The 26,076-nt window shown below is 39.2% G+C and overlaps 1 protein-coding gene across 1 annotated transcript; it reads left to right on the top strand.

Annotated features, from left to right (window-relative positions):
* Positions 1 to 2,213: 2,213 nt before the first annotated feature.
* On the top strand, positions 2,214 to 22,688 carry LOC115619207 (NEDD4-binding protein 1-like). The gene is made up of 7 exons (XM_030511252.1): positions 2,214 to 2,417; positions 5,862 to 7,627; positions 14,442 to 14,572; positions 14,999 to 15,095; positions 18,295 to 18,402; positions 19,905 to 20,012; positions 22,159 to 22,688. Exons 1-7 carry the CDS (start codon positions 2,214 to 2,216, stop codon positions 22,493 to 22,495), a joined length of 2,751 nt encoding a protein of 916 aa, XP_030367112.1. The 3' UTR covers positions 22,496 to 22,688.
* Positions 22,689 to 26,076: the final 3,388 nt, after the last annotated feature.

The raw sequence follows: 26,076 nt of genomic DNA, 5'->3' as shown, positions 1-26,076 counted from the left end.
CATTCAGAAACTCAATGGACAGTGATTCTAGTACAGAACAGGGTCTAAAAGTGTGATGCTACCAGCTACACTTGCAAGGTGCAAAGGGCCTTTTACTTCAGATGAAATCAATAGGAGTTGGGGGTATTTACTCTGTATTATCAGTCACAGACTCCCAAGGTGGGAGCAGGTTTACTTACCATAGTATCTTCTATTCTTGCCATATTTTAAATTTACAGACACATGTCAAAAAACAATCACTAGTTGGAACTGAAGGACTCTTAAATGTTGGACTGTGCCCTAAAGAACTCTGTTGCCTGAAGTTGGGCCCCTTCTCTTCCTTCCCCTCTTGCTGGTACCTACTGTCCCTTTTTCCTCTGTCCTGGGGCTTTGAGGTGATCTGCTGCAAAAAAATGGTGTCCATCTGCTGCAACTGAAAGGCTGTGGCTGTAACACAAACAGAAGCACTACAGCCTACCTATGCTGACATCTCCCCCCAAGCAGACCTTCCAAGGATTGATATAGCTGTCCAGACCTCAGGCTGCATGGAGCTCCAATATCTGAAGTCCCCCTAGCACCTGAAGGCAGCAGTGGATGTCTTAGCTGCACAAGTGTGCCTAGCTGGAAGAACTCTTCAAACAAGTAGCTATGTAACAAGAGGAGCTGAATAGGCAGTGCAATATCTGAGAATGTGAGCAGGAGATTGATGTGTGGTATTGTGTACTGTCCCAGGCTGAGCAACAGCCCTGCCTTAAGGCTGTGCAAGGAGAAGGTAAGCGGAGTGACTACATGAGAAGACAAGGGAAGAGCTACTGATGTTGTCTATCTGTACTTCTGTAAATCCTTTGATATGGTCCCCCCCCAACATCCTTGGTGGATGTGACAGGGTCTGCATGATGAGCTTGAGCAACACTCTGAATGCAAGCTCTGAGGCCTTGATACTGAATAGGCCTTGGGCCGATAAGCCAGGATGTTGAAAGACAGAAAATGTAACAAAGAATGTTAGTTGAAGGTCAGGGAATGTAGCAAAATGTGAAGAAAGAAGACTGAACTGTCGTCGTGTGAACAGCGCATGATCAGCATTGTGATTGGACTATTGTGTGTGTGTTTAACCGATGGGATTTTCACAGAATCCAATGAGATTGAGCGTGGCATGCTCATGCTTGTTGGGAAAGTACGGAATGAGGGAATAAAAGGGGCTTGATTGTAATAAAGTTTGTCTCAGTATCCTCATTGGCCTGAGTCCTTGCCTTCAATACGCCACACTTTAATTTTTGCAGTTGCAGAAACTTTGATAAAGTACACCAATTTGAACCAATTTGAACTAGAGTGGCAAATGAGCACAGAACACTTTCTGCGGCATTTCAGCTGAACCTGGGCTGTGTATTCCTCAGATACAGCTGCATGATGGTGACACTCCTTCAAATACCACTTGTCATTTCCACAAGTAATTCAGTAGCGTTCAATCCCCTCTCACAATAAAGATTACACTCTTACGTTATCATTTGTTCTGTCAGTCATTCAAGTGAAGCTACAGTGTTTAAATACACAGCAGGCACACAGTGTGGAACCTTTAAAGTGACCGGTAATGATACAGCTAAATGTTAACATTTAAAAAAAAACCACACAAAATTAAGACTTTTGGTTGGTTGGTTTTTAGTAAAAAAGCGTCCTCTTTGTTTTCCGAGCTATCAGAGCTAATGATTTGGGGATGGAGGCACACTTCTGTTCCCTGCGACCACGAGCGATAAAACCCACATTTCTTTTTAAACGAAATCCGAGGCGGCAATACCAGAACACGGCTGTGCCAACAATAACTTAAAACCAGACCTCTGGGCTACGGGATCGTGTAAGAGGACGGGCTCTTTCCCGCGGGGGCCGCTGAGGGGATCGCGCCTGACGTTAACAGCACTGTGAGGAGCCGCAGCCTCCCTTCAGGGCACCTGGGGCACGGCGACAAGCGCACACGCGCACCCCCATCCCCGCGCACCCCCACCCCTCAAGCCGCAGTGCAACCAGCGAGCTGCATTACAAACAAGAGACAAGCGACTCAGCGGGTGGATTATTTTTCAGCGCCGTCCCGCGGAGAGGCGGAGCGCTGCGACCGCCCTGGCTAAAGATGGCGCCGCGGCTACACCCCCCCCACCTGGCGTAGGGGGGTGATGCCGTCGCGGTTGGATGATGTGCACAGAAGGCTGGGGACTCTTAGCTTTGTCGTTTGGGAGCCTGGCGTGATGGCGGTTCGGCGGGCAGCCTGCGGCTACGAGCTGGGGCTGGATGAGTTCACTGTCCCTGCAGAGAAGAGCTGCTTCCTGGAGGGGAGCCGGGGCCGTATCGAGCGCTTGTTCGAGGTGCAGCTGGCCGTGCTGGGGGCGCAGGGGGACCAGCGCATCTGGGTGCAGCTGGCGGGCGGCGGGAAGGCCGTGCGCAGCGCCAAGGTACGGGGGGCTTGGCAGGAAGCAGCGCCGGCTGCAACCTTGGGGCTTCGGCCGCCCGGGCGCGGAGCAGGACCTTATTTGTGTATGGAAAGGCCCTTTCCGGTGGGGGCCACGGTTCGGGCCGCTGCGTGGCGGGGGGTGGAGAAAGTGGGGCGGAAAATCGGTGCTTCACGGGGAAACAGAGCCCTGCCCTGGCAAACAGGCATGTTCTCAGGTGCCGGGGTGTCTCCGGTGGTGTTGACACAAGCGTGGAGAATAAAGGGAAACAATTCAGCTGAGAAGTGCGAAGTTTATCAGTGTCGCGCGGCCACCGCGTTGTGAAATACCGCTGCCAGAGGGGGTTAAACACCTGCAGGAGTGGGCCAAGTTGTGTTCTCAAGCGCTATTAAAATGTATCCTCCTTCCCAAAGTCAAGAGATTCCTCGCAGTTGGTTGTGTGTTACCATGTTTCACAGTTGCTTTACAGACTTTGTTGCTTTTAGGAGCTTATTAGCAAAGCTCAACTATCAGTTTAACAGGGATAGTATTTACTTAGTGTAGAAGTTGGTGGATCAAGCCTGCCTCACCAGTCTATTTCCTGGAGCAGATAGCTTTCTTTTAACCAAACACGTTAAAAGAGAGAGCCATTTAGGCTCTGCATGTCTCTGACTGTGACACTAGTTGCTGTGAAGTATCTTCACATAGTTTGGTAAATTTCTTGTATAATGAACCTTTGGGGGGGGCTCAGCAGTAACGATCAAGTTAATATTGCTCATAGTGGACCTGGTGGACTATGGCAGTTTGACTCGTTCGATGAGAAGGGTGGTGTGAGCACTGGCCAGGCTGGAGGTAGCTTTCAAACCCCGAATCTCAATATGTGGGCATTTGTGTCTTGTTTGTTTAAACACACATATATGTTAGTGGGGATCCTTAGCATGTGTTTTGTGACTTAATTCACGGACTTGGCAGTCCACTTTCAAAAACTTGATTCCTCAACTGCATAATGCATAAGACTTATAAGGAAAATACTATGAATATTTAGGGTCTTGACTTATTTGACTTTGAAACTGACTCTAACCCAATTTGCTTGTATACTTGGGCTCAGAGACTCCAGAAACTGTTACAGGTAGCATAAACAGCTGTTCTTCTCCAGGCAGCTGCAGTACAACTTTGCTTTTCTCCAGAAAATTAAAGCCTGAAACAAACAGCACAAGACTTCCATTTTCTAACTGCTGCTTTTCCTAATAACACACAAAATGTTTCCTACTCCAAATTCTTTGAAGAGTGTGGGAGACTTGACTCCCTTTACATGTAAAGCAGTTTTAAGACCCTGTCTATTGAATAGAAGGTACAAAAAATTGCCTTTTTCTCCCTTTAAAAGGTTTGGTGATAGCAATTTCTGTTTTAATTCATCAGTTATGTGCAATACATTCATTCTTCAGTGCTGCCTGGCAAAAGAAAAGTTCCTATATTTTGTATATTCTTTTTTCTAATTGTTGTTGCCCTGGGTTCAGCTGTAACAGTTATTTTTCTCCTTCTTAGTAGCTGGTGCAGTGCTGTGTTTTCGACTTTAGCCTGAGAACAGTGCTGATAACACACCGATGTTTTTAGTTCTTGCTAAGTAATGCTTTCTCTGATCAAGGACTTTTCAGTCTCTCATGCTCTGCCAGTGAGGAGGGGCACAAGAAGCTGGGAGGAAGCAGAGACAGGACACCTGACCCAAACTAGCCGTACCACAGCATGTCATGCCCAGTATATAAACTGGGGGGAGTCACCTGTAAGGCCCAGATCTCTGCTCTGGTTGGGCTGGGTGTTGGTCGGTGTTGGTGAGCAATTGTATTGTGCATCACTTGTGTTTATTTTTTTCCTTTCCCTTTTCATTAGTATTATTATTAGTGGTAGTAGTAGTGGTTTTGTATTATACCTTAGTTACTGGACTGTTCTTATCTCAACCCGTGGGATTTACATTCTTTCCATTCCCCTCCCCATCCCTCGGGGGGGGGGGGGGGGGGGGAGAAGAAGGGGGGGAGTGAGCGAGCAGCTGTGTGGTTCTGAGTTACCAGCTGGGCTTAAACCATGACAGTCATTATCCTGTTGCTCTGCAAAAACAGTCATAGGATGACTAAGGCATGAAAATAATCCTGTGGATTTTGTTGCAGAAGCGGCTTTGTGCTAATATGGCCTTGAAGCAGCCTGCCTTGATACTTGTGGCTATGTAACTCAAGAGATGATAGGAAGTGGTGTTATGTTATTCATTACCTTGTATTGGTTTTCAGTTCCATTTAAGTGTTTTTTTCCAAGAGTAAAGGCAGATAATAAAATTTGGTATACTTGGGAGTCTGCAAGACAATGGCTGCAGCTTAGAAGCTAGTTTGACTACATTAGAGTTTTAAGCACAGAAAGATAGTTTGGGAGAGAATAATGCTGCCTGAAAGAAGTAGTGTACTGTATTGACAGAGTTCTGAACCCTGACACATTTAAAATAAGGCAGTATAGTGAATTTTCTGGTAGTAACTTCTAGGTGGCAGTAATAGCAATGGGATTTTTATTTTTTTTTAATCTATTAAAAACCTGAACTTCTGGAACACAGGCCTATCTGGAGCCTGGAGTTTTCTGTCATTTGTCAGTATCGTCTGCTTTTTCAAAATACTGAGTTTCAAAGCCTCATGTGGAAAGCTGGCTTGCTGTGGAGCTTTTGGGGTGTGTCGGTTTTTTGGTTTGGTGTTCCCCCCCCCCCCCGTCTTATGTGCCCATTGTAAGTAGATGTTCTGGCTATTGTAATTTTAAAATACTAATATTTTATTTGGTTAATTAGGGAATCTATCACAGTCCAAATAGTGGTTTTGTAACTTGTTTGGTTTTAGCTGCTTTTTTTTTTCCTTCCCTATAAGGTATCTTTTAATGGATACTACTGTGGCCACTAGTTATGTTATGCCATGCCACAGGATCAATATCCTTGATTCATGACTAGCAAGTATAGAATAAGTAACATATAATAAAAACTTTAAAATATAGGATAGCTACTGCTGTGATGAGCCTTTGGAAATTTTCCTTTAGAAAGCATTTTTACAAGTTCAGTTTTATGGACAGGGTAGAATTCTTTAGTGCAAGGCGTTCATTCATGAAGCATATGTTCTCTTTGACCAGAGAATGGGGGTGGGAAAATAAATCTCTCTTGACTTGTCTTTTAAACTGTTTGAGCTTCAACTTAAATGTTGTTACTATCAGTTTCAAGTAAATTTATTTATAAACACTAGGTTATAAAAGCCTTCTATGAGATCTATTTAAAGATCATTTCAGGTATCTTTTATCTCTATTATCTAGTTTACTGGCAGTATTTACTTTCTCATGTTTCTTGTGCCAAGTTGGCTTTATTTTCTAATGTACTTGTCCATTACTGACCTAACCAAAACTATATATTAGCTTGTCACAAATATTCGCTCTGCTGTCTTTTCCTCCTTCTAGGAGTATATTAAGGGACTCTGTGAACCTGAACTAGAAGATAAGGAGTACTACCCAAAGGACATGCACTGCATCTTTGTTGGTGCACGGAGCCTGTTTCTCAACTGTCTTATTCAGGATACCTGTGCTGATATAACAGTGCTGGAAATAGGATTGCTCAGTATTAAAGGGGGTGCAGAAGCTGTTGTTATGGCTCAAAGTCATGTTCAGCAGTTTGTGAACCTTTTTGAGAATAATGAAAGCTTATTAAGTGACAATGAATCAGAGATTAAAAAGCAGTTCAGACAATTTGTGGAAGCACATGCAGATAAATATACAATGGATTTACTGATTTTGCCTAGCTCCCTAAAAAGAGAACTCCTAGCTCTGGCACAAACTGAATGCTTTGAAGTGCAGAGTGATATCATAGATCTGACAGGTTCTGAAAGCCAGATGGAGCTTTTGCATAATGAAGCCTTCAATGTAATCACTACAAACAGAGATGGAAGAGCAGATGGTGAGGAAGCAAGAAACAACGCTGGGACACCTGTAACTGAGCTTACAAAGCAAATGGACACTGTGTTTTCTGATGCTCCTGAAACAGGTTTTGTTCCCATAAATGTGCCTCTGTTAGAGACAGTGGTGTCTGAAGAAAGGCAGTCATATAAAAGAAGATCTTCTGATGATGAGGAAAGGCTCCCTAAAAAGCAGTTCTCTTTGGAAAATGATCAGGAAGTGAAATCTTCACACATTAATCCTTCAGATGGTGATGCAGTTATTGATCTGCTTTCAAATAGCTGCAGTGAATCAGATAATTCCAGTTATTGCCTTAAAGAAGGTGACGATATCAGTGAAGAAATGGAATATAAAATTCTTGTGAACTTTTTCAGAACAATGGGATATTCCCAAAATATTGTAGAAAAAGTTATTGGTATCCTAGGACAATCTGTGGAGCCATTAACATTGCTAGAAGAAATTGAAAAGGAAAACTTAAAATTTCAAAAAGAACACGAACAGTCATCTCAAATGCCTAGAACTCTCAATCCTCCTTTAAGAAGTAATGCAAATAACTCGCAAAAGCTAGAAGACAAAGGCATTTCTAGCAATAAAAACCCACTTAAATCCAGTCATACTTCAAAGGAGACAAAAAATGAATATCACAAAGTAAGAAATTCACCAAGCATGCAAGTTGATGCAGAAGATGAAATGCATATGTTAGTATGTAAACCTGTTTCTCCCTCCAGTAAAAATTCAGCTGTATGCTATAAACAAAGAGACATTTATTTCCCTGGTAAGAATTACAGTTCAAGATCAAGTGATATAGAAACTGATGGTGGTGTAACTTTTGGCACTATACAAGCTGGAGCTCTAGAAGATGTTGATTTTGTAGTCAGAGGGAGCTCAGATATGCAGCATATCTCAACTAAGACTAAAACTACAGTTCAGCAAAAAACTGCAGGGCCCTCAACTGTACAGAATAGTCATCCTGGTTTTGAGGACCAATTAGGACACTGCAGCTCTTCTTCTCAAGGGAGATCTAACCAACGCCATTCCCAAACCTCAAATTCTGAAAATCCTATCCCAGACCAGGTATTGCCTTCACAAATGCATCCTTCAAATCCTGATAGAGAGACAGTGGGACCACAGAGACATCATCTTGGTCCTTCCGTTACTGGAGTTCAGAGATTTTTGGATGCTCTGAAAAAGCCATACAGACTGGAGTTGAAAAATGAACCTGGGAAACCATATTTAAGACATATAATTATTGATGGAAGCAATGTTGCAATTACGTAAGTATTGTTGTTTTCAGCTATTTCTTAAGTTCAATGAGCTTTCAAATGAAACTGGGACTAAGGTTGCTGTGGCATGTGTAAAGTTTTTGCCAGCTAGCTTTTTGGTGACCAACGGTCCATGTACACAGCAAGGTTTTTCAGCTACTGGTAATGGCTGCATTGGTAAGTTACAGTAAGGCTTGATAATGAAAAATTACATGAGACTGTAGCCATTTCATTTTCCAACACATAGCAGTTTTGATAGTTTTTACTCTCTGTTTAGTGACAACATTCATTCTTATGACTGACTTGTTTGGAGTTGTTATTCCTTGTTGAGATACTGTGCATAGAAGGAAATTTGGAATTCTTTTAGCAGGTGTACTCTGACACTTACTTCAGTGCACAAATCCATCTAAACCAGTGGTGTTGTAGGATATTCTGTCATGAAACAATTCTTGTAGAATTTACTATTAGTTTAAAAAAAATTACATAGTCTGAAGTTGAATGAATGCAATAACTGGTTAAAATAGAATAAGGAAAATCCTTGATTTTGACTTAAAAATTGGTTGGTAATTGCAATACTCTGGAAAATATTTTCTGTAAAGCCTTTTCAGGCTTAGCTTTCCTGCTCTGGTAAAAAATTACAAATTTGTAAAAACAGATAGCTCAGATTTATGAAGCCCAAATGCCAAAATAATCTGAAAAAACTTGAACAGAATAGGCAACTAAAACTAGATCCTTATTGATAACAAAATGTTTCCAAATGAAAAGTAATTTTATTCTACAGTGTTACTTACTAGGCAGTGGTCAAATTTGAAGCCTGATTTGTGCCATTTCAAAGCAACCTGCTTTGAAGTATCAGTGCTCCAGCTCCATGGCACACTTCAGTCAGAAGTAATTTCAGTGAGCTCTGCTCCATTGCAAGCAATTTAATGCATGAAACTTCTTTTGCGTGTGTCTAACAAAGAAGTTGAGTTACCATCAACTTAAGTGTTTTGTTTTGGTGTGTGTTTTGGTTTTGGTTTGGTTTTTTGGGGTTTTTTGGTTTGGGGTTTTTTTTTTGGTGTTTTTTTTTTTTTTTTTTACTTTTGCTCTTAGCATCTTGTCATTTTAAAGTGGTGGTTCTTATAGTAGTAATGTATTTGTCCTTTAACAACATTACACATTAGTGCTTAGGTCCTGTTACTTTTTGCAAATGTAGGCATGCAATAAAAATATTCCATCCCCCTCCATAAAGCTTGCAGATTAGGGAACAGTGTGTGTGTGCACACCTCATTTCCTGTTCCTCACAATACCTGAAAGAATATATACAAATGAGAATAGACAATTATAGAGCTGTTGGATAACTGTAATGGATTGGCTGACAAAGCACCATGCAAATGAACACTATGAAATGTGTCAGTTAATACTGAAAAGATCAAGAAATCCCTTGCATTGAGTGTGATGCAGGGATTTTCCATTATTGTAAATGTCTTCTAATTCCTTTTTCTTCAGTATTTCTATTGTAGACAACTTTGGAGGGCATTGTGAATTACAAATTTTTTTATTTTTTTTTTTTAGTTTGTTATAACTAACTGGAATATCAAGAATCAGTTAGAAAGTACCTTTAAAATTTTGTGCTTCACTTGGTTCATTTTAATATTTGCCTCATCAAAACTGTCCTTGAATTGACTGTTGTTCTCTAGTCAGGAAGAGATGTGGATTTGATCTTTTTATACTAAGTAATTTTAGCAAGCACTTGGGTCAAAAGGTTTCTGTCAGTGTTTGCTACGGGGCTTTTTTGTAGTTTTGGAACATGAAAGCGAGCGATGACAAGTGCAATATATCTTCTTAATGAGGAAGTGGTAGTTTTAAGAACAAACTGACTGACTGTTCTGCTCCACTTGTCAATGTAACAATAAGAGTAAACTTAATATGAGAACTTGCTATGTAAGATTTCTTCAGTGCATTCTGAGTTCCACTGCTGAACATGCATAAACCCTTCCAAGTACAGAAATGAGAGTTCATTCTGAAACCATGCTGCCAGAACCAAAATGGAGTACTTTAAGCAAAACAATAGTAATTCTGAGAAGAATCATCTGTATCCCCAAAGTGGGAAAAGATTAGGCTATTTAACTGTCTCTTAAACACTTCAACTATTTTAGAATATGGATTTTAATCTTGGAGACGGGAAATCCTGAAGAGCCTCATATCGCCTGTATTAACTCTTATTTAGCTGTAACTAATCCTTGAATAGAATATTTTCTAACAATAGGTCACAGTACTACCAGTGATCCCATGAATTCTGTAAGATGTTCTTTGGCTGAGCAAAACGCATCTGACTGGTTAAGTTCCATGTATCATACATCATCTACTTTGTGCTGTTAGATGAAAGTGGCTTCCCAAAAGAATGGGCTTAAGTGTTGTTGAGGGGAAGAAAATAAACTTTTCCAGAAAAAAATATAGTGTTATGTACTATAACAAAATAATGTTGAAGCCTGACCTAGAATGAATTTAATGTTTCAGACAGTTGACAGCTGGTACAATTTCCCAGAAGTAACTATGTAAACACAGATCTACACATGCATGTACACACAGCTGTGTTAATGGGGGGGGGGAATGGATGTATGCTCCTAGTTTCACAGATAGATGAAGATCCCTTTAGATATTGTTCTTTCATGGTTATGAACAATCCACTTTAGCTCTTAAACATTTCACCAAAATAACTTCAATTGTTAGGGATAATAAATACTTTTAACTCCCTTTTCTCCATAATATGTATGAATTTTGCTTGGGAACATGTATAATAAATTCTGTTATTTTTGTGAAGTGTTGTTAGAACTGTTAATATTATTTTAGCAAATTGGGGAATCAATTTTAACTACTTCCCTGTATGTACAGTCCTAGCCTGATGATTTCTGTTTTGATACCTTGGTGTTTAAGTAAACTACCAGGTGATACCTTGAAATTCCTAGATGTATAGTTCATTCAGAAATAATTCTGATGTTAATTAATATAAAAATATATCTCACTTTGCTTATTTTTTTTTATAGGCCTCTATTTGCATGTATTCCTGCTAGATCATTATTTTTCCCCATTCAGAACAAAACATACACTTGTAAAGATGATTAGCTTCAGATGTGGTTTAAGGTCTGAGGACCTAGTAATACATAACTGTTTGCGGTTAGTCCAGAAAGTCTCTGTAGCACAGACAAGGCATCAAAAGTAAATCTGAGTCACAACTTCTGTTTATGAGAAGAAATGTCGGAAAATTTCTTAATGTGTAACATTTCCTGTCAAGCAATCATTAATTGAAGAAGGTGATGGTCATCCTTATAAATTGATTTTCCCCAAGTTAAATTGCCCAGAGCAAGTCCCTTATGACTAGCAACAGTAAAACTTTTCAGGTCAATCACTGGAGAATTAATTTAATTAATAGATTAAGGAATTTTATTGGTTTATGGCCTTGCTAACTTTAAAGGGGAAGCCTGACATGATTCATAACTCTTGACACTGCTTTAATCCAAGTACAGTGTTTTGTTACAGTGAATAGTTTTTAAAGCAAACATTCCCTCATTGTTCAGACTTTTATTTAGAAAATGGTGATGTAGAAGTGCAAGTCACAACTGAGTCATAAGCTACCTTAAACTTTCTTAAATGATTTCCCAAATCTGTATTAGTGGATAAGAAATGCAAATTCTTGAGGTTGTGTAGAAAATAACAATATACCACATCCTCTTTGTCTTTTTTTTTTACTTTAATATGGAGACAGGTTTTTTTCATATGCATGTTTTATCTATGGGGTTTTGTGTCTATGGGGTTTTTTTAGGAACAACCAAATATATCTGAAACCAATGAATTAAAAGATGATAAATAAATGTCTGCTTATTTCTGGCTGAGAGACTAGTGTAGGCAGTGGCCTCCAAACTTTTATTTGATTGAGTGCCTCATCAGTAAAACAATCTGTGAGCATGCACTCCGAATATATGTATATTTATCAAATATGTATGTGCATTACTGAAATTCTAATATTTCCTTCATGTACCCAAATGGATTGTCTTGCACACTAGCTAGGGTGCACACAGCCCACATTAGATTAGGGCATAGTGTCATAGTACCACTGACATACAGTCCCCAAATATGGTTATAGAACATCTGATGCTCAACCAAATGAAAACTGCTTATGAAAAGTGAAGGGCAGAGAACTACCTCAAAATAGCAGAACCATCGAGATATTTAAATGTCCTACTAAATAATCTGTGCATGTGGGCCTGGGTTGGTTTTTGGTGGGTTTTTTCCATGTAGGTATTCTGCAGCTTCCTTGTGGAGAAGTAAAGCCTCATTATTTTCTTACATCTTGGAAAGTGAAGATTTGTTTTCAGTTTTGCTTTGAATTGTTTAGTTTTACTTCTTCAGTACCTTGAGCTTATGGACATCTGTTTCCATGCCAATGTTGGGTTTTGGTTGGCTTTTTTTTCTTTTCTTTTTTTTTCTTTTTTTTTTTTCTTTGACTCGAGTGGCGTGTTTGGGGGTAATACATTGTCCATATGCTTAGACTAAGGCTGAATGGGCTTCCAAATCGCTACTTGCCTGCTGTTTGCTGTTTTGTGCTGCTTATGATCATCTTTTGTTTAACTTAAATAACTTTGTATGGTCTTCAGATTTTATTTTTTTTTTAAAGGACTGGGACAGCCAAAACCAGTATTTACAATGGCAACTGGGGAACAGATGCAGTCTTTGAGATGGATTTCTTGAAAAGACCACCTTGCTGTGGTAATTTGCTGTTCTTCAGATATTTACCTAGTTCAAATAAAGCATTTCATGTTTCTGTCTAGTGGTAGCATATTTATTCACAGTAGAGCTCACCTTAATTCTACATGTTATTTGATAACAGAGCAGGAGTTTATGATCATACAGGACAAATCAAGAACTGTTGTTCTAGGCTTCAAAACGTTACCAAAAAAAAAAAAAACCCACAAAAAAAACCAAAACCCCACAACAAACAAAAAAACCCAAAACCACCAACAAAACCCCCCCCCAAACTAAAACTCTTAAACAGGAGAATGGACAAGTAGAGAAGGCATAATTTTCAGCATGAACATGGAGACCTCTGCATCACTTAGAATCCAGTTGAGGGCCATTAATACAGTGAAAGTATTTAACAGTTTTCCAGTTTATTGAATAGGATACCTAACTTGAAGTGGGAAGGGTGGTGACTGCGTTTTAAGTTTATGACCTAGAAGGTTTATGAGGGGTAACTCTTCTGTGACAATTGCATTCCTTTACTTGACTGCTCTTGACATGAAGAACACTTAATTTTATTAGGGTGAGTGTGGCATGTGATTCCCCCCCCTCCCCTTCAGAAACTCTGTTAATAAATGAGTTTGGTTTTTCTTTTCCCCCTTTTATAGTTCAAATGTAGCTTATGCATTTTTCTGCCTTTCTACATAAAACATTGCTCTTCAAATTTAGAGAACCTTAATAGATTTATATTTTGATACATTTATTTTAAAATTAGTTTGAAAAATTGAAAAAGGATACCTGGAATGCTACTAAAGGCTGAGCTTCACTGTGAAATGTTTCCATGGAGACATTTTAAAGAACTGTTCAGAATATTTCCTGGTAGGTTAAACTAGGGGTTTAAAGATTCCATTCAAAACTAATAAGGCTTACTATTAGGCTTACAATATACGAGTACACATAAACTAGGAGACTGGTTTAAAATATGAACAACACTTGGTCACTTATTCTTAGGAGAAGCACTTTGTAGTGATTTAAAAACTAACTCAAAACATAGAACATGTGCTATCTGATAAGAAATGCTTTGCCTGTTCGTGCCACCAGTTCTTAATTAGAAAAGGCACACTGATTCAGTATATCTTTGTTTTGTCCAAGTGTAGTTTCTAATCTTTGAAAATTTTCATTTCTGAATATTCAGAATATTTAATTTCTGAATGAAAACTATTTAGCCTTACGTAAGGTGCTAATAGGTGTTTTGTAGGATTTTATTCTAGAAGTATTTTTTATTCTGTCTTCTGTGCTTTATTTTAAGATTCTTCTTACATTATCCTCCTGAAGCTCAGTTCCGAGAATCTGGTTAGACAGTTAATTGCTAAAGGAGGCCTGCCTGCCATGTGTTAAATGGGCATATAGGATCATTGGGATAATTCAGATTGGGATGGACCTCACAAGGTTATCAACTCCAATCTCTGTATTACTCATAACTAAGCAGTTAGATTTTTCTGGAAAGTCACTTAACTGAGTTGCAAAAGCAGGTAATGAACATCTTATATTTTTAAATGGAAAAAAAAATATTACCACTAAAATAGTGTTTTGAAAAAATCTTTCTTCAAAGAAATGTCAGTATTTTGCTGGAAAATTGTAGCTTGGATTGTTGAAATAAAGGGAGAGGAGGCCCTAATATTTTAGATTGTCAGAGAACTTCTCAGGTGTAATTCTTGGGAATCAGTTGAACCAAAGGTGTTCTGTTTTATAGTGGGATGGTATTTGGAACTCCCACAATATTGGAGTCTAATAATTTTAATTTATAATCAATAGATTTTGGAAACCATCGCTATTGGCCTCTTAAAAGATAAATCAACTTCTGATTACTCAAATATTGAGTCCATGAAACTGAAAGGAGACTGAGCTATGAAGTTGCAGAGTGATGTTTCTATTCTTTTGCTGAAAATCTCTTTCCATTTATAAGATTCTTCATCTATAACGTCTACCTTTTATTTTGGTGAGGCTGTATGTGTAACTTCCAGCTTCAATTGGAAAGGTTTAGTTCCTTTTTCCTTGTATTCCTAGTAGTAAAACTCCGGTGAATTTTATCTCTTTCTTTCAACCCCAGTCATGGTCTAAGGAAATTCTTCTCCTGTCGAGGAATTGCAATAGCTGTTGACTACTTTTGGAAACGTGGCCACAGAAATATTACTGTGTTTGTTCCACAGTGGAGAACAAGACGTGATCCTTACATTACAGGTGAGGGAAATAGTTTCCTAATGTTTTCTTTATTAAATTACACTGTAACTATTTCTTTGGATACGTCTGTGAAGAATGAATGGAGAAAGAATACTTAATAAAAGATTAAGCATGAGCAGTCTGGCTGCTAGGCATCAGTAATTGGGTTTCTAGATACAGTGTGAGACACTCTGAAATGCAGTTTAGGATACCTGATGTGCCATCAGTGGAGGCCTTTTGGTTTGGGTTTTGTTTGCTCTTTAATTTCTAGTTTTAAACTCCTCCAAATTTTTTATAATACTAACGATTCTTCAGCTATCAATATGTCATATCTGTACATTAATAAGTACAAAAATAACCTATCTTCTCTGCTAATTATACCTCACACTAATTGTCAAATCTATACAGGCTTTTGTTTTTAAGAACAGTTGTTTTGTGTTTTAACAGAGCAGGATTTCTTAACACAGCTCCAGGATGTTGGAATATTGTCTTTAACCCCTGCAAGGGTGGTTTTAGGAGCAAGAATTGCTGCTCATGACGACAGGTATGGAATATACACAGTCTTTTTAAACATCTGCCTCATGGGTGTAAAAGCTTCATAGTTTGTGAGTGATTGTATTAGCCAGTTCTTCAATCTATCTAGACAGAGAGCTATGCTTCCAACTTAAGATTGACCTCTACATTTGTTATGTTATTTTACTGTCCTAAGAAACATTTCTGTATGTAATTCTCTGATAATATTGTACTGAAGTTACATGTTTTCATGGCAATTACAACAAAAAAAAAATTAAAAAAAACACCAAAAAACCCCAAAAAAACCCAAAGAAAACCAAACCAAAACCCAAACATTCATTTCAAATCTCACCACTTGCATTGAGTAAGAAATTAGTCTTCTAGTAATGTTTTTCTGCTTTTCCTGATCATCAGTCTATCCCTGAATTGTCTTTTATGTTAGGGGAGCACTAGCATAAGTCAGCTACAGATAAGGTGCTGTTTTGTTCCTTCCCCCCCCCCCCAATGCCATTGTGGCATAAAGACATAGATGTGTAGTCAGAGCAGTGTATTTATAACAATGTGTAGGCTAGTAAATTTCCAAGTTAACTTGAACACCTAAATTCAACTTCAAAATGTGGAAATCATCTTTCAAAGAATCATAGAATGGTTTGGGTTGGAAAGGACCTTAAGATCACCTAGTTCAAACCCCCCTGCCACGGGCAAGGACACCTCACACTAGACCATGTTGCCCAAGACTCTGTCCAACCTGGCCTTGAACACTGCCAGGGATGGAGCATTCACAACTTCCTTGGGCAACCTGTCCCAGTGCCTCACCACCCTCACAGTAAAGAGCCTGAACTCCCCCTGTTTTAGTATAAACACATTACCCTTTGTCCTTATCACTACAGTCCCTGATGAAGAATCCTTCTCCAGCATCCTTATAGGCCCCCTTCAGATACTGGAAGGCTGCTCTGAGGTCTCCATGCAGCTTTTCTTCTCCAGCTGAACAGCCCCAACTTTCTCAGCCTGTCCTCATATGGGAGGTGCTCCAGCCCCTGATCATCCTTGTGGCCTCCTCTGGACTTGCTCCAACAGCTCCATGTCCCTCTTATGTTGAGGACACCAGAACTGCACACAGTACTCCAAGTGGGGTCTCATGAAGCAGAGTAGAGAGGCAGGATCGCCTCCTTTGACCTGCTGGTCACGCTGCTTTTGATGCAGCCTGGGACACGGTTGGTTTCTGGGCTGTGAGCACACAGTGAAGCCGGCTCACGTTCAATTTCTTGTCGACCAACACCCCAAAGTCCTTCTCCGCCCAACCTGTAGCTATGCCTGGGATTGCCCCAACCCAGGTGTAGGACCTTGCACTTTGCATTGTTGAACTTCATGAGGTTGGCATTGACCCACCTCACAAGCATGTCAAGGTCCCTCTGGATGGCATCCCTTCCCTCCAGCGTATCAACTGAACTACACAGCTTGGTGTCGTCGGCAAACTTGCTGAGGGTGCATCAATCCCACTGTCCATGTCGCCGACAAAGATGTTGAACGGCATCGGTCCCAACACCGATCCCTGGGAGAAACCACTCGTCACTGGTCTCCATGTGGACATTGAGCTGTTTACTGCAACTCTCTGCATGTGCCACCCAGCCAATTCTTTATGCATGGAGTGGTCCATCCATCAAATTGATGTCTCTCCAGTTTAGAGACAAGGATGTCATGTGAGACAGTGTCGAATGCTTTGCACAAGTCCAGGTAGATGATGTCAACTGCTCTGCCCCCTGTCCATCAGTTCCGTGGCTCCATCATAGAAGGCCACCAAATTGGTCAGACAGGATTTCCCCTTAGTGAAGCCATGTTGGCTGTCACCAACCACCTCGTTGTTTTTCATGTGCCTTAGTATGCTTTCCAGGAGAACCTGCTCCAAGATTTTGCCAGGCACAGAGGTGAGACTGACTGGTCTGTAGTTCCCTGGGTCTTCCATTTTCCCCTTCTTGAAAATGGGGGTTATGTTACCCTTTTTCCAGTTTTTGGGAACTTCACCTTTCAGTGAACGAAACAACAGTAAGCTTCAGGGTTGTTTTTTTTTGTTGGTCATTGGAGGGGTTTCCAAGTGCTTTACGTTGCTATTGCCACATTTTCCCAGTTTTAAGACATTGTTAAAAGCACGTGCTGCTTTAAGGTTTTTTTCCACAACCAGCTTTCCTAATTCTGCGTGGATGAGCAGTTTGCAGCTTTGAAGTTGTGTTCTGCAGTTAGCTACAGTTGGCTGGATTTCAGTTTCGTCTTATGAATAATCATTCATACCTTATTTTTTCTGACTATAAAATTTTAAGGTTTTGTATCATGGGCATGCCTGGTTTTGTTAGGTTGTGCAGTCATGCACCTCATTGCAGAACTTGATATGCAAAGATACATAGAATGCACTTAATTTATCTTCCTTGTTAAAATATGGTGACTTTGATCTCTTAATAATGTTGTAGCAAAAAAAAAATATACAAGGTAGCTAAGCTGGAGTTGTTTGCACTCATGTTTTATATACACCTGGCATTTCATATAAAAATGCTATGTAGGTGCAGCACTTACAGTTGAGATTACTGTAGAAATGAGTGTTGTGCTAAGGTATTTGCACTTATGTCAGAAGTTACACTTTCTTCTGAAAGAACACCATCCATTATTTCTTTGCTAAAATAGTTTCAAATGGCAAAAAGTTTGTTTTCATATAGGGTAAAAAAAAAAGATATTAATAAATCAGTAGTTATCTCTTGTTATAATTTAACAACAAAATGGTAGCAATGCCCTTTGTTAACAAATGTTGACAGAGCAAACAACTAACATGCAGAACAGAGACATTAATGCTAAGCAAAGAAGTATATGGAAACAAGTTTGTGTTGGAATGTGTAATAAATACTGTACTCTTTTGTAAAGCAAACTGTTTGCCTCTACAAATATTTAGAACCTGGTAATCCCATGGGTTTGGGGGAGTTTTGTGGGTTTTGGTTTGGTTTTGGTTTGGTTCTTTGGGGTTTTTTTTTTGGGGGGGAGCCTCCCATGAAGACTCTGCTGCACTAAATAAATGCATGTGTTTAAAGTTATATGGGTGGGTCAAAACAGTAATTTCCTAGTAATCACAGTGCTTGTTTTCATGCAAGGAGATTACTCTTGGATGGTAAAACGTTTAGTTTTCTAAATCTGTAGACAATTTTCAGCAAAGCAGGCTTTCTTAACCATCTTTGAAATGAATCTTACAGGTTTTTATTACACCTTGCTGATAAAACTGGAGGTGTTATTGTGACTAACGATAACTTCAGAGAATTTGTGACAGAATCAATTGCCTGGAGAGAAATTATTCAAAGGAGGTAATTACTCAATTTCTATGAAACCTTGTAGGCACTCTACCTTCATGTGGGATGTTTTACTTTAATTAATCTGTCATGAAATTCTGGTAGAGCCCAACAAAGTACTGTCTGTGCTTCACCACTTTGATTCATGGCCTTATAATTGTGTGTTGAGTAGTCTAATGTCACTATTATATATTCTCTAATGTACATCTGTTAATTGCTCAGATAAATAGGAGCTTGGTGTAGCAGCCAAGCTATGTAAACTCTGAAGCTTGGTGTTAGATCCTGTTAGAATACATGCTTTGCTGTCCATTCTCACAGGCTTTCTTGTTTTATATTTAATTTCTTGAAAGGGACACAATAGCTGATGCACACAGTGTCATTTTTAAGGTTTCAGAATCAGTCACTCCGTACTGTAGTATAACAAATCAGCATAAACAAAATAATGCATGCTTGCAACATATTCCTATAGCCATTTCCCTGCAATTGTTGAGTGTTCTTTGGGTTTAGATGAGTTCACTTAGCTATCAAATATCCCTGCTTCAGCTTGTGGATTCTCTGTATAGCTTCTCCCGTGCAACTGGTTTCTTTTTGTTCACTTGGTTGTTTTGCCTTTTCCCCCTCCAGTTAAATCAGGTAATTTTACTATTAAGATATGATCTTCTGTTGCCCTAAGTTCCTACTAATCCCTTATTCTCCCTGACATCTTCTGAGGGTACATCTGCTGCAGTGTGTGGGATCTGTATAGGTCTAATGAAATAAATAAAAACTGCCCTGGGTTCTCACAGTATAGCTGGGAGAATGTGGAATTCATGTTGACTAATCACGTAGGTATTTACACTATTTCTTGAGTGAGTTCTACCCAAGTCAGCTTCTGTTATTCTACAGAACTTTAGCAAGAATACTTAACATGTCATTCTGAGTCTGTGATTTTTGAAGAGCTTGTGTTAACATCTATTAGTTTTACTTCTGGGGAAATTCCACTATACCAAGTTTTCTCCTTGCAGACAAATTTTAGTTGAACTGGTTTCCTTCAATGCAAAGTTCCCCTGTCCCAAAATGATTCCAGAAAAAGAGCTTCTTTGTGTCTGTAAACAGCTAATGCTGTGTTTGCTAATTGTGTGGCTTTCTGATAACATATGCGTTTTAGCTACATGGTTGAAGGCCCTTACAAGGAAGGGGAGTTTGAACAACCAGAAAATCTTCTCTAATTGCCTAGAAAATTCCACTCTGGTTTTGTTGTAAAAATTTGCAGTCATCCAACACTTGCTGACAAAAAAAAAAGGCAAGGCTCAGTGTTCTGCAGCGCAATGGGAGCAGTTCACAGAAGCTCCCAAGCTCCTATTAAATTGACAGTGAATGCTGGTTGTATCTAAAACGCATTACTAGTTAAGCTTCAGTGACTCCTGATGTGGTGTAGTGTGTCTGCTGTAAGGCAACTTGTCCTGTGCTACAGAGGTGAAGGGCAGCAAGGGTGTAATACATTGTTATTAAATAATATTGAAAGAATTCTCTTGCAGGTTGCTCCAGTACACTTTTGCTGGTGACATATTTATGGTTCCTGATGATCCTTTGGGAAGAAATGGACCTAGATTAGATGACTTCCTTCGAAATGAAGGCTGTTCTAGGTATAAGCACTACTTTCACTTTTCTTTGAGATAGTTATGATTTCATATTTGAAATAAACTTTTCCTGGTTCACTTGAACACCTCTTCAGATCTATATTAGTATATGTACAGTAAAATTAAGCAGGAATACTGTAGGATGTAGTAGCTTAACAAAAACATGTTTTTCCTGTTACTTCAGCCTGTTCAGAAACTGTTGGTGACATTTGCATTTAATCAGAGCTAAGATAAGACAATAACTTCCTCTGAGATTTGATTGTGATAACTTTCATACAAAGGTGGTCCAAACTATGTCACACAAAGCTGTCAGTGGTTTGGGTGTGGTGGTAGCCTGGTATCCTGTTACTTATGATGATGTTATTTAAAACACCTCGGTTGATCACTTATTCATAGTGGGACAATAGGTGCTACAAAAGAAACCCTCTACACATTCTTTGTCATGGGAGAGGCATTTCACTTCTCACTTGAGGTGTGTACTTGTATTGTTCCTATAAGATCATTGTACTTTTTAAAATGTTCATATATTCCAAGTATGAATTTGCTTTACATTAACTGCCAAGACTTGAGAATGGGTTTGCTGTTTTGCACAAGAAAATAAACTGCTCTTTGCTTTTCTTTCACCAGCTTAGGAATTATAAATGCTAATGGTAGTGAGGAGTATTGAGAGAGCTTTCAGAAGCAACTGAGGTAATTAAAAACCAGCAATGCAAAAGGCCGGCTGTACTTAAGGATTAATACAAAGAATAAGCAGCAATCTCAGCTATTGGAAACAATTGAGGAAAGTGAGAGGTATATACCAGTAGGTCACAAGTTGATCTGAAATAACCATGTAATGTTGACATGAAAAAAGCTAGTGCAGTTCTAGAACTCCAGTAGGAAACACTAAGAAATATAATATATTAAAATGTTGTATATTATAAATGCATAATATATAATTAATATGCAATTGTAATATGTTGTAATAGAAGGGCTCTAATATAAAGCCCTTAGAAGATGTCATTTGGAACACTGTGGTTTAGCTGCCTGTGTCTGAAAAATAAAGTGAAAACAGTATGTTTTGAGAGGTGACTGATTGTAGAAATGGAAAGAGACTCTTTTGAGAAGACTCTAGAGGAGCTTAGGTTCCTATCTGTAAACTTGGAAGTGGAACTAGGCTTTGGTTTTTTGGGTGGTGGGTTGATTGTTTGGTTTGTTTGGTTTGGTTTTGTTTGGTTTTTGTTGTTGTTGGATTTTATGTTGTTTTTGACAGAGAAAAGGTGCCAGCGTAAAGAGTTAACTTTGTTCCTTCCCTGAGACTTTTCTACTTGAGTTAAATAATGCAGAAAGCATAAATGGCACCAGGAATAAGATCAGATACTGGAAGGATCTTGAGCAATTAGAGAGCCTTTCCATGTTGAGTAATGAGAAGTGTCATAACCTAAATGCTTTTAAAATAGACCTCTGTAATTTAGATACTGTTTCCCTTGATGGTAGGAAACTAGACTGTAACATGAGTTCCAGTTCAGATTTCTTTGTTACCTGGTGGCATCTGAAGTAGACTTGGCCCTAAATTCTGTAGTGCTAGCAGTTTAGAGTAGCAACAACTTTTCAAAATCTGACATGAAATCTCAGTAATTAGGGAAGACTATTCAGATCCTGAAACTGCTGAAAAACTTCATTGCTCCATTAAGGATATTATCTGAGGGAAACAAGGCCTTGATCTAAATGTGAGCACAGCTCACAGTCATGAGCAAAAGTAGATGAGGAATAGTCTTGTGGAGCATCTGGAAGCCTCTGGTCTGTCAGTATTTTTCACATGCTCTGAGTCAGTGTACATGTGTTCAATGTATCTTTATCTATTTAGTTCAATAATACTGATGTTGGTTCTTCCATAAAATAAGCTTCGACTGTTGCTGTTTTCTATCAAGTGCTTGCAGTGTATTGGAACTAGTCCAAGATAATGTTAATGTTAATGTTAATGTTATTAGCCATGCCAGATTCAAATTGAAAACTGTTGTACCTACTGTTTTGTTTCACTTTGTAACTAGCTGAGCAGCAGTGAAGTATAGGGGTTATACTCATTTTCTTTTCTGTGTTTGTACAGAGACAGCTAGCATCTCCTTAATAAGATATTTTTTTTTTTTTTTTTTTTTTTTTTTTTGTTCCATAGAGATTTCCAGTCAGCACAAAAGGCTTTACAGAGCAGTGGACAATATTCTTCTGAGACACCTTTCTTCATACCAGTCCCCAGACCAACCATTAACAGTCAACAACCTAAAAACAGAGTACATGATGATCGTGCATCAACATGGCTTCTGCTGGAAACAAACATAGAGGACTGCCTAGGCATTCCACCACAGCGATCTGACTCAGAAACAGTACACCTAAGAGAAGCCCTGATGATAATTTTTCCTGATTATGAGCAAAGACAGAAAATTGATCAAATACTAGCTGATCATCCATTCATGAGAGATCTTAATGCACTGTCTGCCATGGTGCTTGACTGAATATTATACAGGGGTTTTATATCACAACTGATCTGACTAACTTTGAATATCAATGTGAAGAAAAATGTTGCTCTGTTAATGTTACTTTGATTATTCAAAACCTAATTTTCTTTGTATAAACAAAGATAATTTTGTGTATGTTCTGTTGCTAATAGATGCCTTTTTTTGTAAATTAAGAACTGCTGCAACTACAGATTTGTAGTAATATTTTCTATGGAAAAAAACAACAAATTTTCTGCCTCACTCGAATTGCTTATTAAAGCAGTAGCAGTTCTAAAGAACTGTTATCACTTTAAATAGTATTAGCACTTTTTAAAAAACCCTTTCCTCAAAAGGGAAAAATCATGCCAGAAGCTTAAAAATTACTCTTACAGCTTCAGATATATTTTCCAGATGCACACATAACATACTTTAACATAAGTCATGCACCTGTCAGATATCATTGTTGGTGTTTGTATCTGGAGTATAGATATTCTTAGCCTATGCTCTATGGTACCTCCTTCACTTATGAACTTGGAAATATTTTTGCCTCTTATTACTTTCAGATACGAAGACTTCTACATAATGTATATGTGAACCTGCTTTCCTTAAGCCTGCATCGTGGATTTTGGAATAGGCTATACTCCTAGGGTTCTATGTTTGAAGATGACTGTATGGGAGCAGTCGATGTTCGGTGTATTGTTGACATTCTGTCACAAGGTGGCGTTATGCATCTGTTGGTCTGTAATGATCAACAGGAAGGCTTCTGACATTATGAAGTGCTTGTTGTATACAGAAAGATAAAATGCAAGACAGATAACAATATATTGCATCTCTGTTAACAGGGAAGATGACAAACATAACCAGTATGGTCCAAATCTTCCTTGAGGGGACTGGGTGGAGCTGTTGCAATGCTTTGCCATATGGTAGAGGAACACCCAGGGTGGCATCTCAGCTGCACTTAGAACAAAACCATCAGTGTCTTTCCATTTTGTTTTCACTTGTTCTTAGTCCCCTAATAACCTACTTACTGTAAGCATGGCTGTTCATAAAATCCATAAACAGCCTCTTTCAGTGCACTACATGAAACAGTGACCAAGAAAGCTTTCTTGCACCCAATAGAACAAGTTTTTTGGTTGGATTTTTTTTTTTTAATAGCAAAGAAAATAAGCTTCTTTTTTTTAATGCAAGAAAGTTGGTCTGCGATTCTCCTTTATCAACTGTACAAAGTGCTCAGAGTGGAATGAGCATAAAAAAAGGTCAGATCCAAGTCTGAATGTAGCCAGAATGTTCCCAGTCCCTAGAATAAACTACTTTCCTGTGAGATGGTATATATCACTAATGCAACTTTCAATGTCTCAGTATTTCAACTGAAATGGGAAGATGAAGGAATATTTCTTTGACCTTGCTCAGAACAGCCCTGTTGTCTAGAATAAGATATTTATAATTCCAGGTAGATAAAACTATTTTTACCCGTGATAATAAAAAAGTGCCAAGACCTAGCAATAAGCAACAACAAAAAACCAAAATCCTGGATGTATGTATAATCTAGCTTCATACTAAAACAATAAAATATCCTCATTGCCCGAGTGCATTCAAGTAGTTGTCCGTGTGATAACTGATGTGTAACTGTAGTTTAGTTCTTCTGTGATCCCCGTGTAGCAAACAGTGCAGTTCAGATACCCAAGACATTCTGGATTTCTCAGTTTGGGACCAACAGGATCCAGCTCTAAGCAATGATCTTACAACTCTCTACTCTGCTTCCTGCATTGCTCCTGATCCCAGACAGCTCACGCTTCGAATACATTACTGGGTCCTGCGCTGGCAAGTGTACAGTGAGTGACATGGTTTTGCAAGCAAGTCCTGTGCTGATGGTGAGCCTGAACTTGTCATTCCTGCTGGACCTGAGCTAATGCCATGAAGTGTCTTCGTACTGTGTTTCCCAGTGTGTCCAGTAATGTGTTATTTGGGTTTTCTTCTCCTAATGCTTTGTATGTTCCAGGCACCTTTCCCATCATGTTGGAAAACAGCTGACAAGAGAAAAAGCACCTCAGTTTAAACATATGAAATATACTATTGTATTTATTGCAAAATACTATCCCCTAATGCTAACTTGTATGACAAAAAAATATGCAAAATTGTCAAAATATTGTGATATGTGGGAAAACTGGTCTTCACTGAAAAAGAAGTTACAATTAAAACCTTAATATGAGTAGGTTAAAATCTCTAGGAATACACTATTCCAGAACTGAACAAGTTTTTCTCACACAGGAGCATTACACAGGTCCATTCACAAGTTTACTGAGGACCAGAGAGTGCCTACTGGCAGCAGGTAACCCACTGGGTATACAGCAAGTTCCCATTTATTCTTTATGCCTATGAAAAAACACTAATTGATTAATGATAACCTAAAAACATATTGTAAATCACCTTTTGTTTTAACACAGAGAATAAGCATGCAGACAGTCAATTTGTAGTGTGAATATTACTACATAATTCCCGTTCTTTGTATAGATAGATCTGAGACAATGCTTAGATTTTAATGGGTGGAAAACATGGAAGAAAAGGGTTTTGACACAAGGAGTTGCTAAGGAGTGCATTTGGTGAGTATCTGTTTTCTTATCAACCAAAACATTCCACACAGATGGCCAGCATAATCATTCCCATTTTTCAAACAGACATTGAAGCACAAGAAATAACCAGCTTGCCTAAAACTGCTCAGTTTGTTTGATAGAAATGGTGACCAAGCCTCAGTGCAGCAACAAGCTCCTTGGTAAATCCCTCCTCGGCCAACCACAACCTCTATCCTGTCTAGGCTGTCCAGGGCTAATGTGAAGATTCTTCTCAACTGGCTCCAGCATCATCCACCCTGCAAACGAGCACCACAACAGCACTGATGCTGTGGAAAATGTGGGTTCTGAGGGCATCCATCTTGTTTTACCTCAGGTGAGCTGTGGCAGGGATGGAGGGAAAAGAGGCAGGAGGGAACAGGAGGGCTGGGAGAGTGGCTGGTGACTGACACAGTGCTTAAGGGAAGGATTTATTAGCTTGTATGTGTCCTGGGTTCAGCTGTAACAGTTCTTTTTCTCCTTAGTAGCTGGTGCAGTGCTGTGTTTTTGACTTTAGTCTGGGAACAGTGCTGATAACACACTGATGTTTTTAGTTGTTGCTAAGTAGTGTTTACTCCAATCAAGGACTTTTCAGTCTCATGCTCTGCCAGGGAGGAGAAGCCGGGAGGAAGCAGAGACAGGACACCTGACCCAAACTAGCCAAAGGGGTATTCCATACCATGGCACGTCATGTCCAGTATAGAAATGGGGGGGAGTTACCCGGAAGGCCTAGATCACTGCTCGGGTCAGGCTGGGTACTGGTCGGCAAGTGGTGAGCAATTGCATTGTGCATCACTTGTGTTTATTGTTTTCTTTTCCTTTTCCCCTCTTAGTTTTATATTCTCTCTCCTTGTTATTTCCCTTGTCATTATTATTATTGGTGGTAGCAGTAGTGGTTTTGTATGGTACCTTAGTTACTGGACTGTTCTTATCTCAACCCATGGGAGTTACATTCTTTCGATTCTCCTTCCCATCCCTCCGGGAGCGGGGGGA

Source organism: Strigops habroptila, chromosome W (assembly GCF_004027225.2).
Source record: "Strigops habroptila isolate Jane chromosome W, bStrHab1.2.pri, whole genome shotgun sequence".
In the NCBI taxonomy this organism is placed as follows: domain Eukaryota; kingdom Metazoa; phylum Chordata; class Aves; order Psittaciformes; family Psittacidae; genus Strigops; species Strigops habroptila.
This window is presented reverse-complemented; position numbering and strand designations above follow the sequence as displayed.

Bases quoted from the DNA above. Each gene is read 5' to 3' on its own strand.
- LOC115619207 (XM_030511252.1), top strand. From the start codon at position 2,214: ATGGCGGTTCGGCGGGCAGCCTGCGGCTACGAGCTGGGGCTGGATGAG. The intron at 7,628-14,441 runs GTAAGTATTGTT...TTTCAACCCCAG, and splicing joins GGAAGCAATGTTGCAATTAC to TCATGGTCTAAGGAAATTCT. The intron at 14,573-14,998 runs GTGAGGGAAATA...GTGTTTTAACAG, and splicing joins ACGTGATCCTTACATTACAG to AGCAGGATTTCTTAACACAG.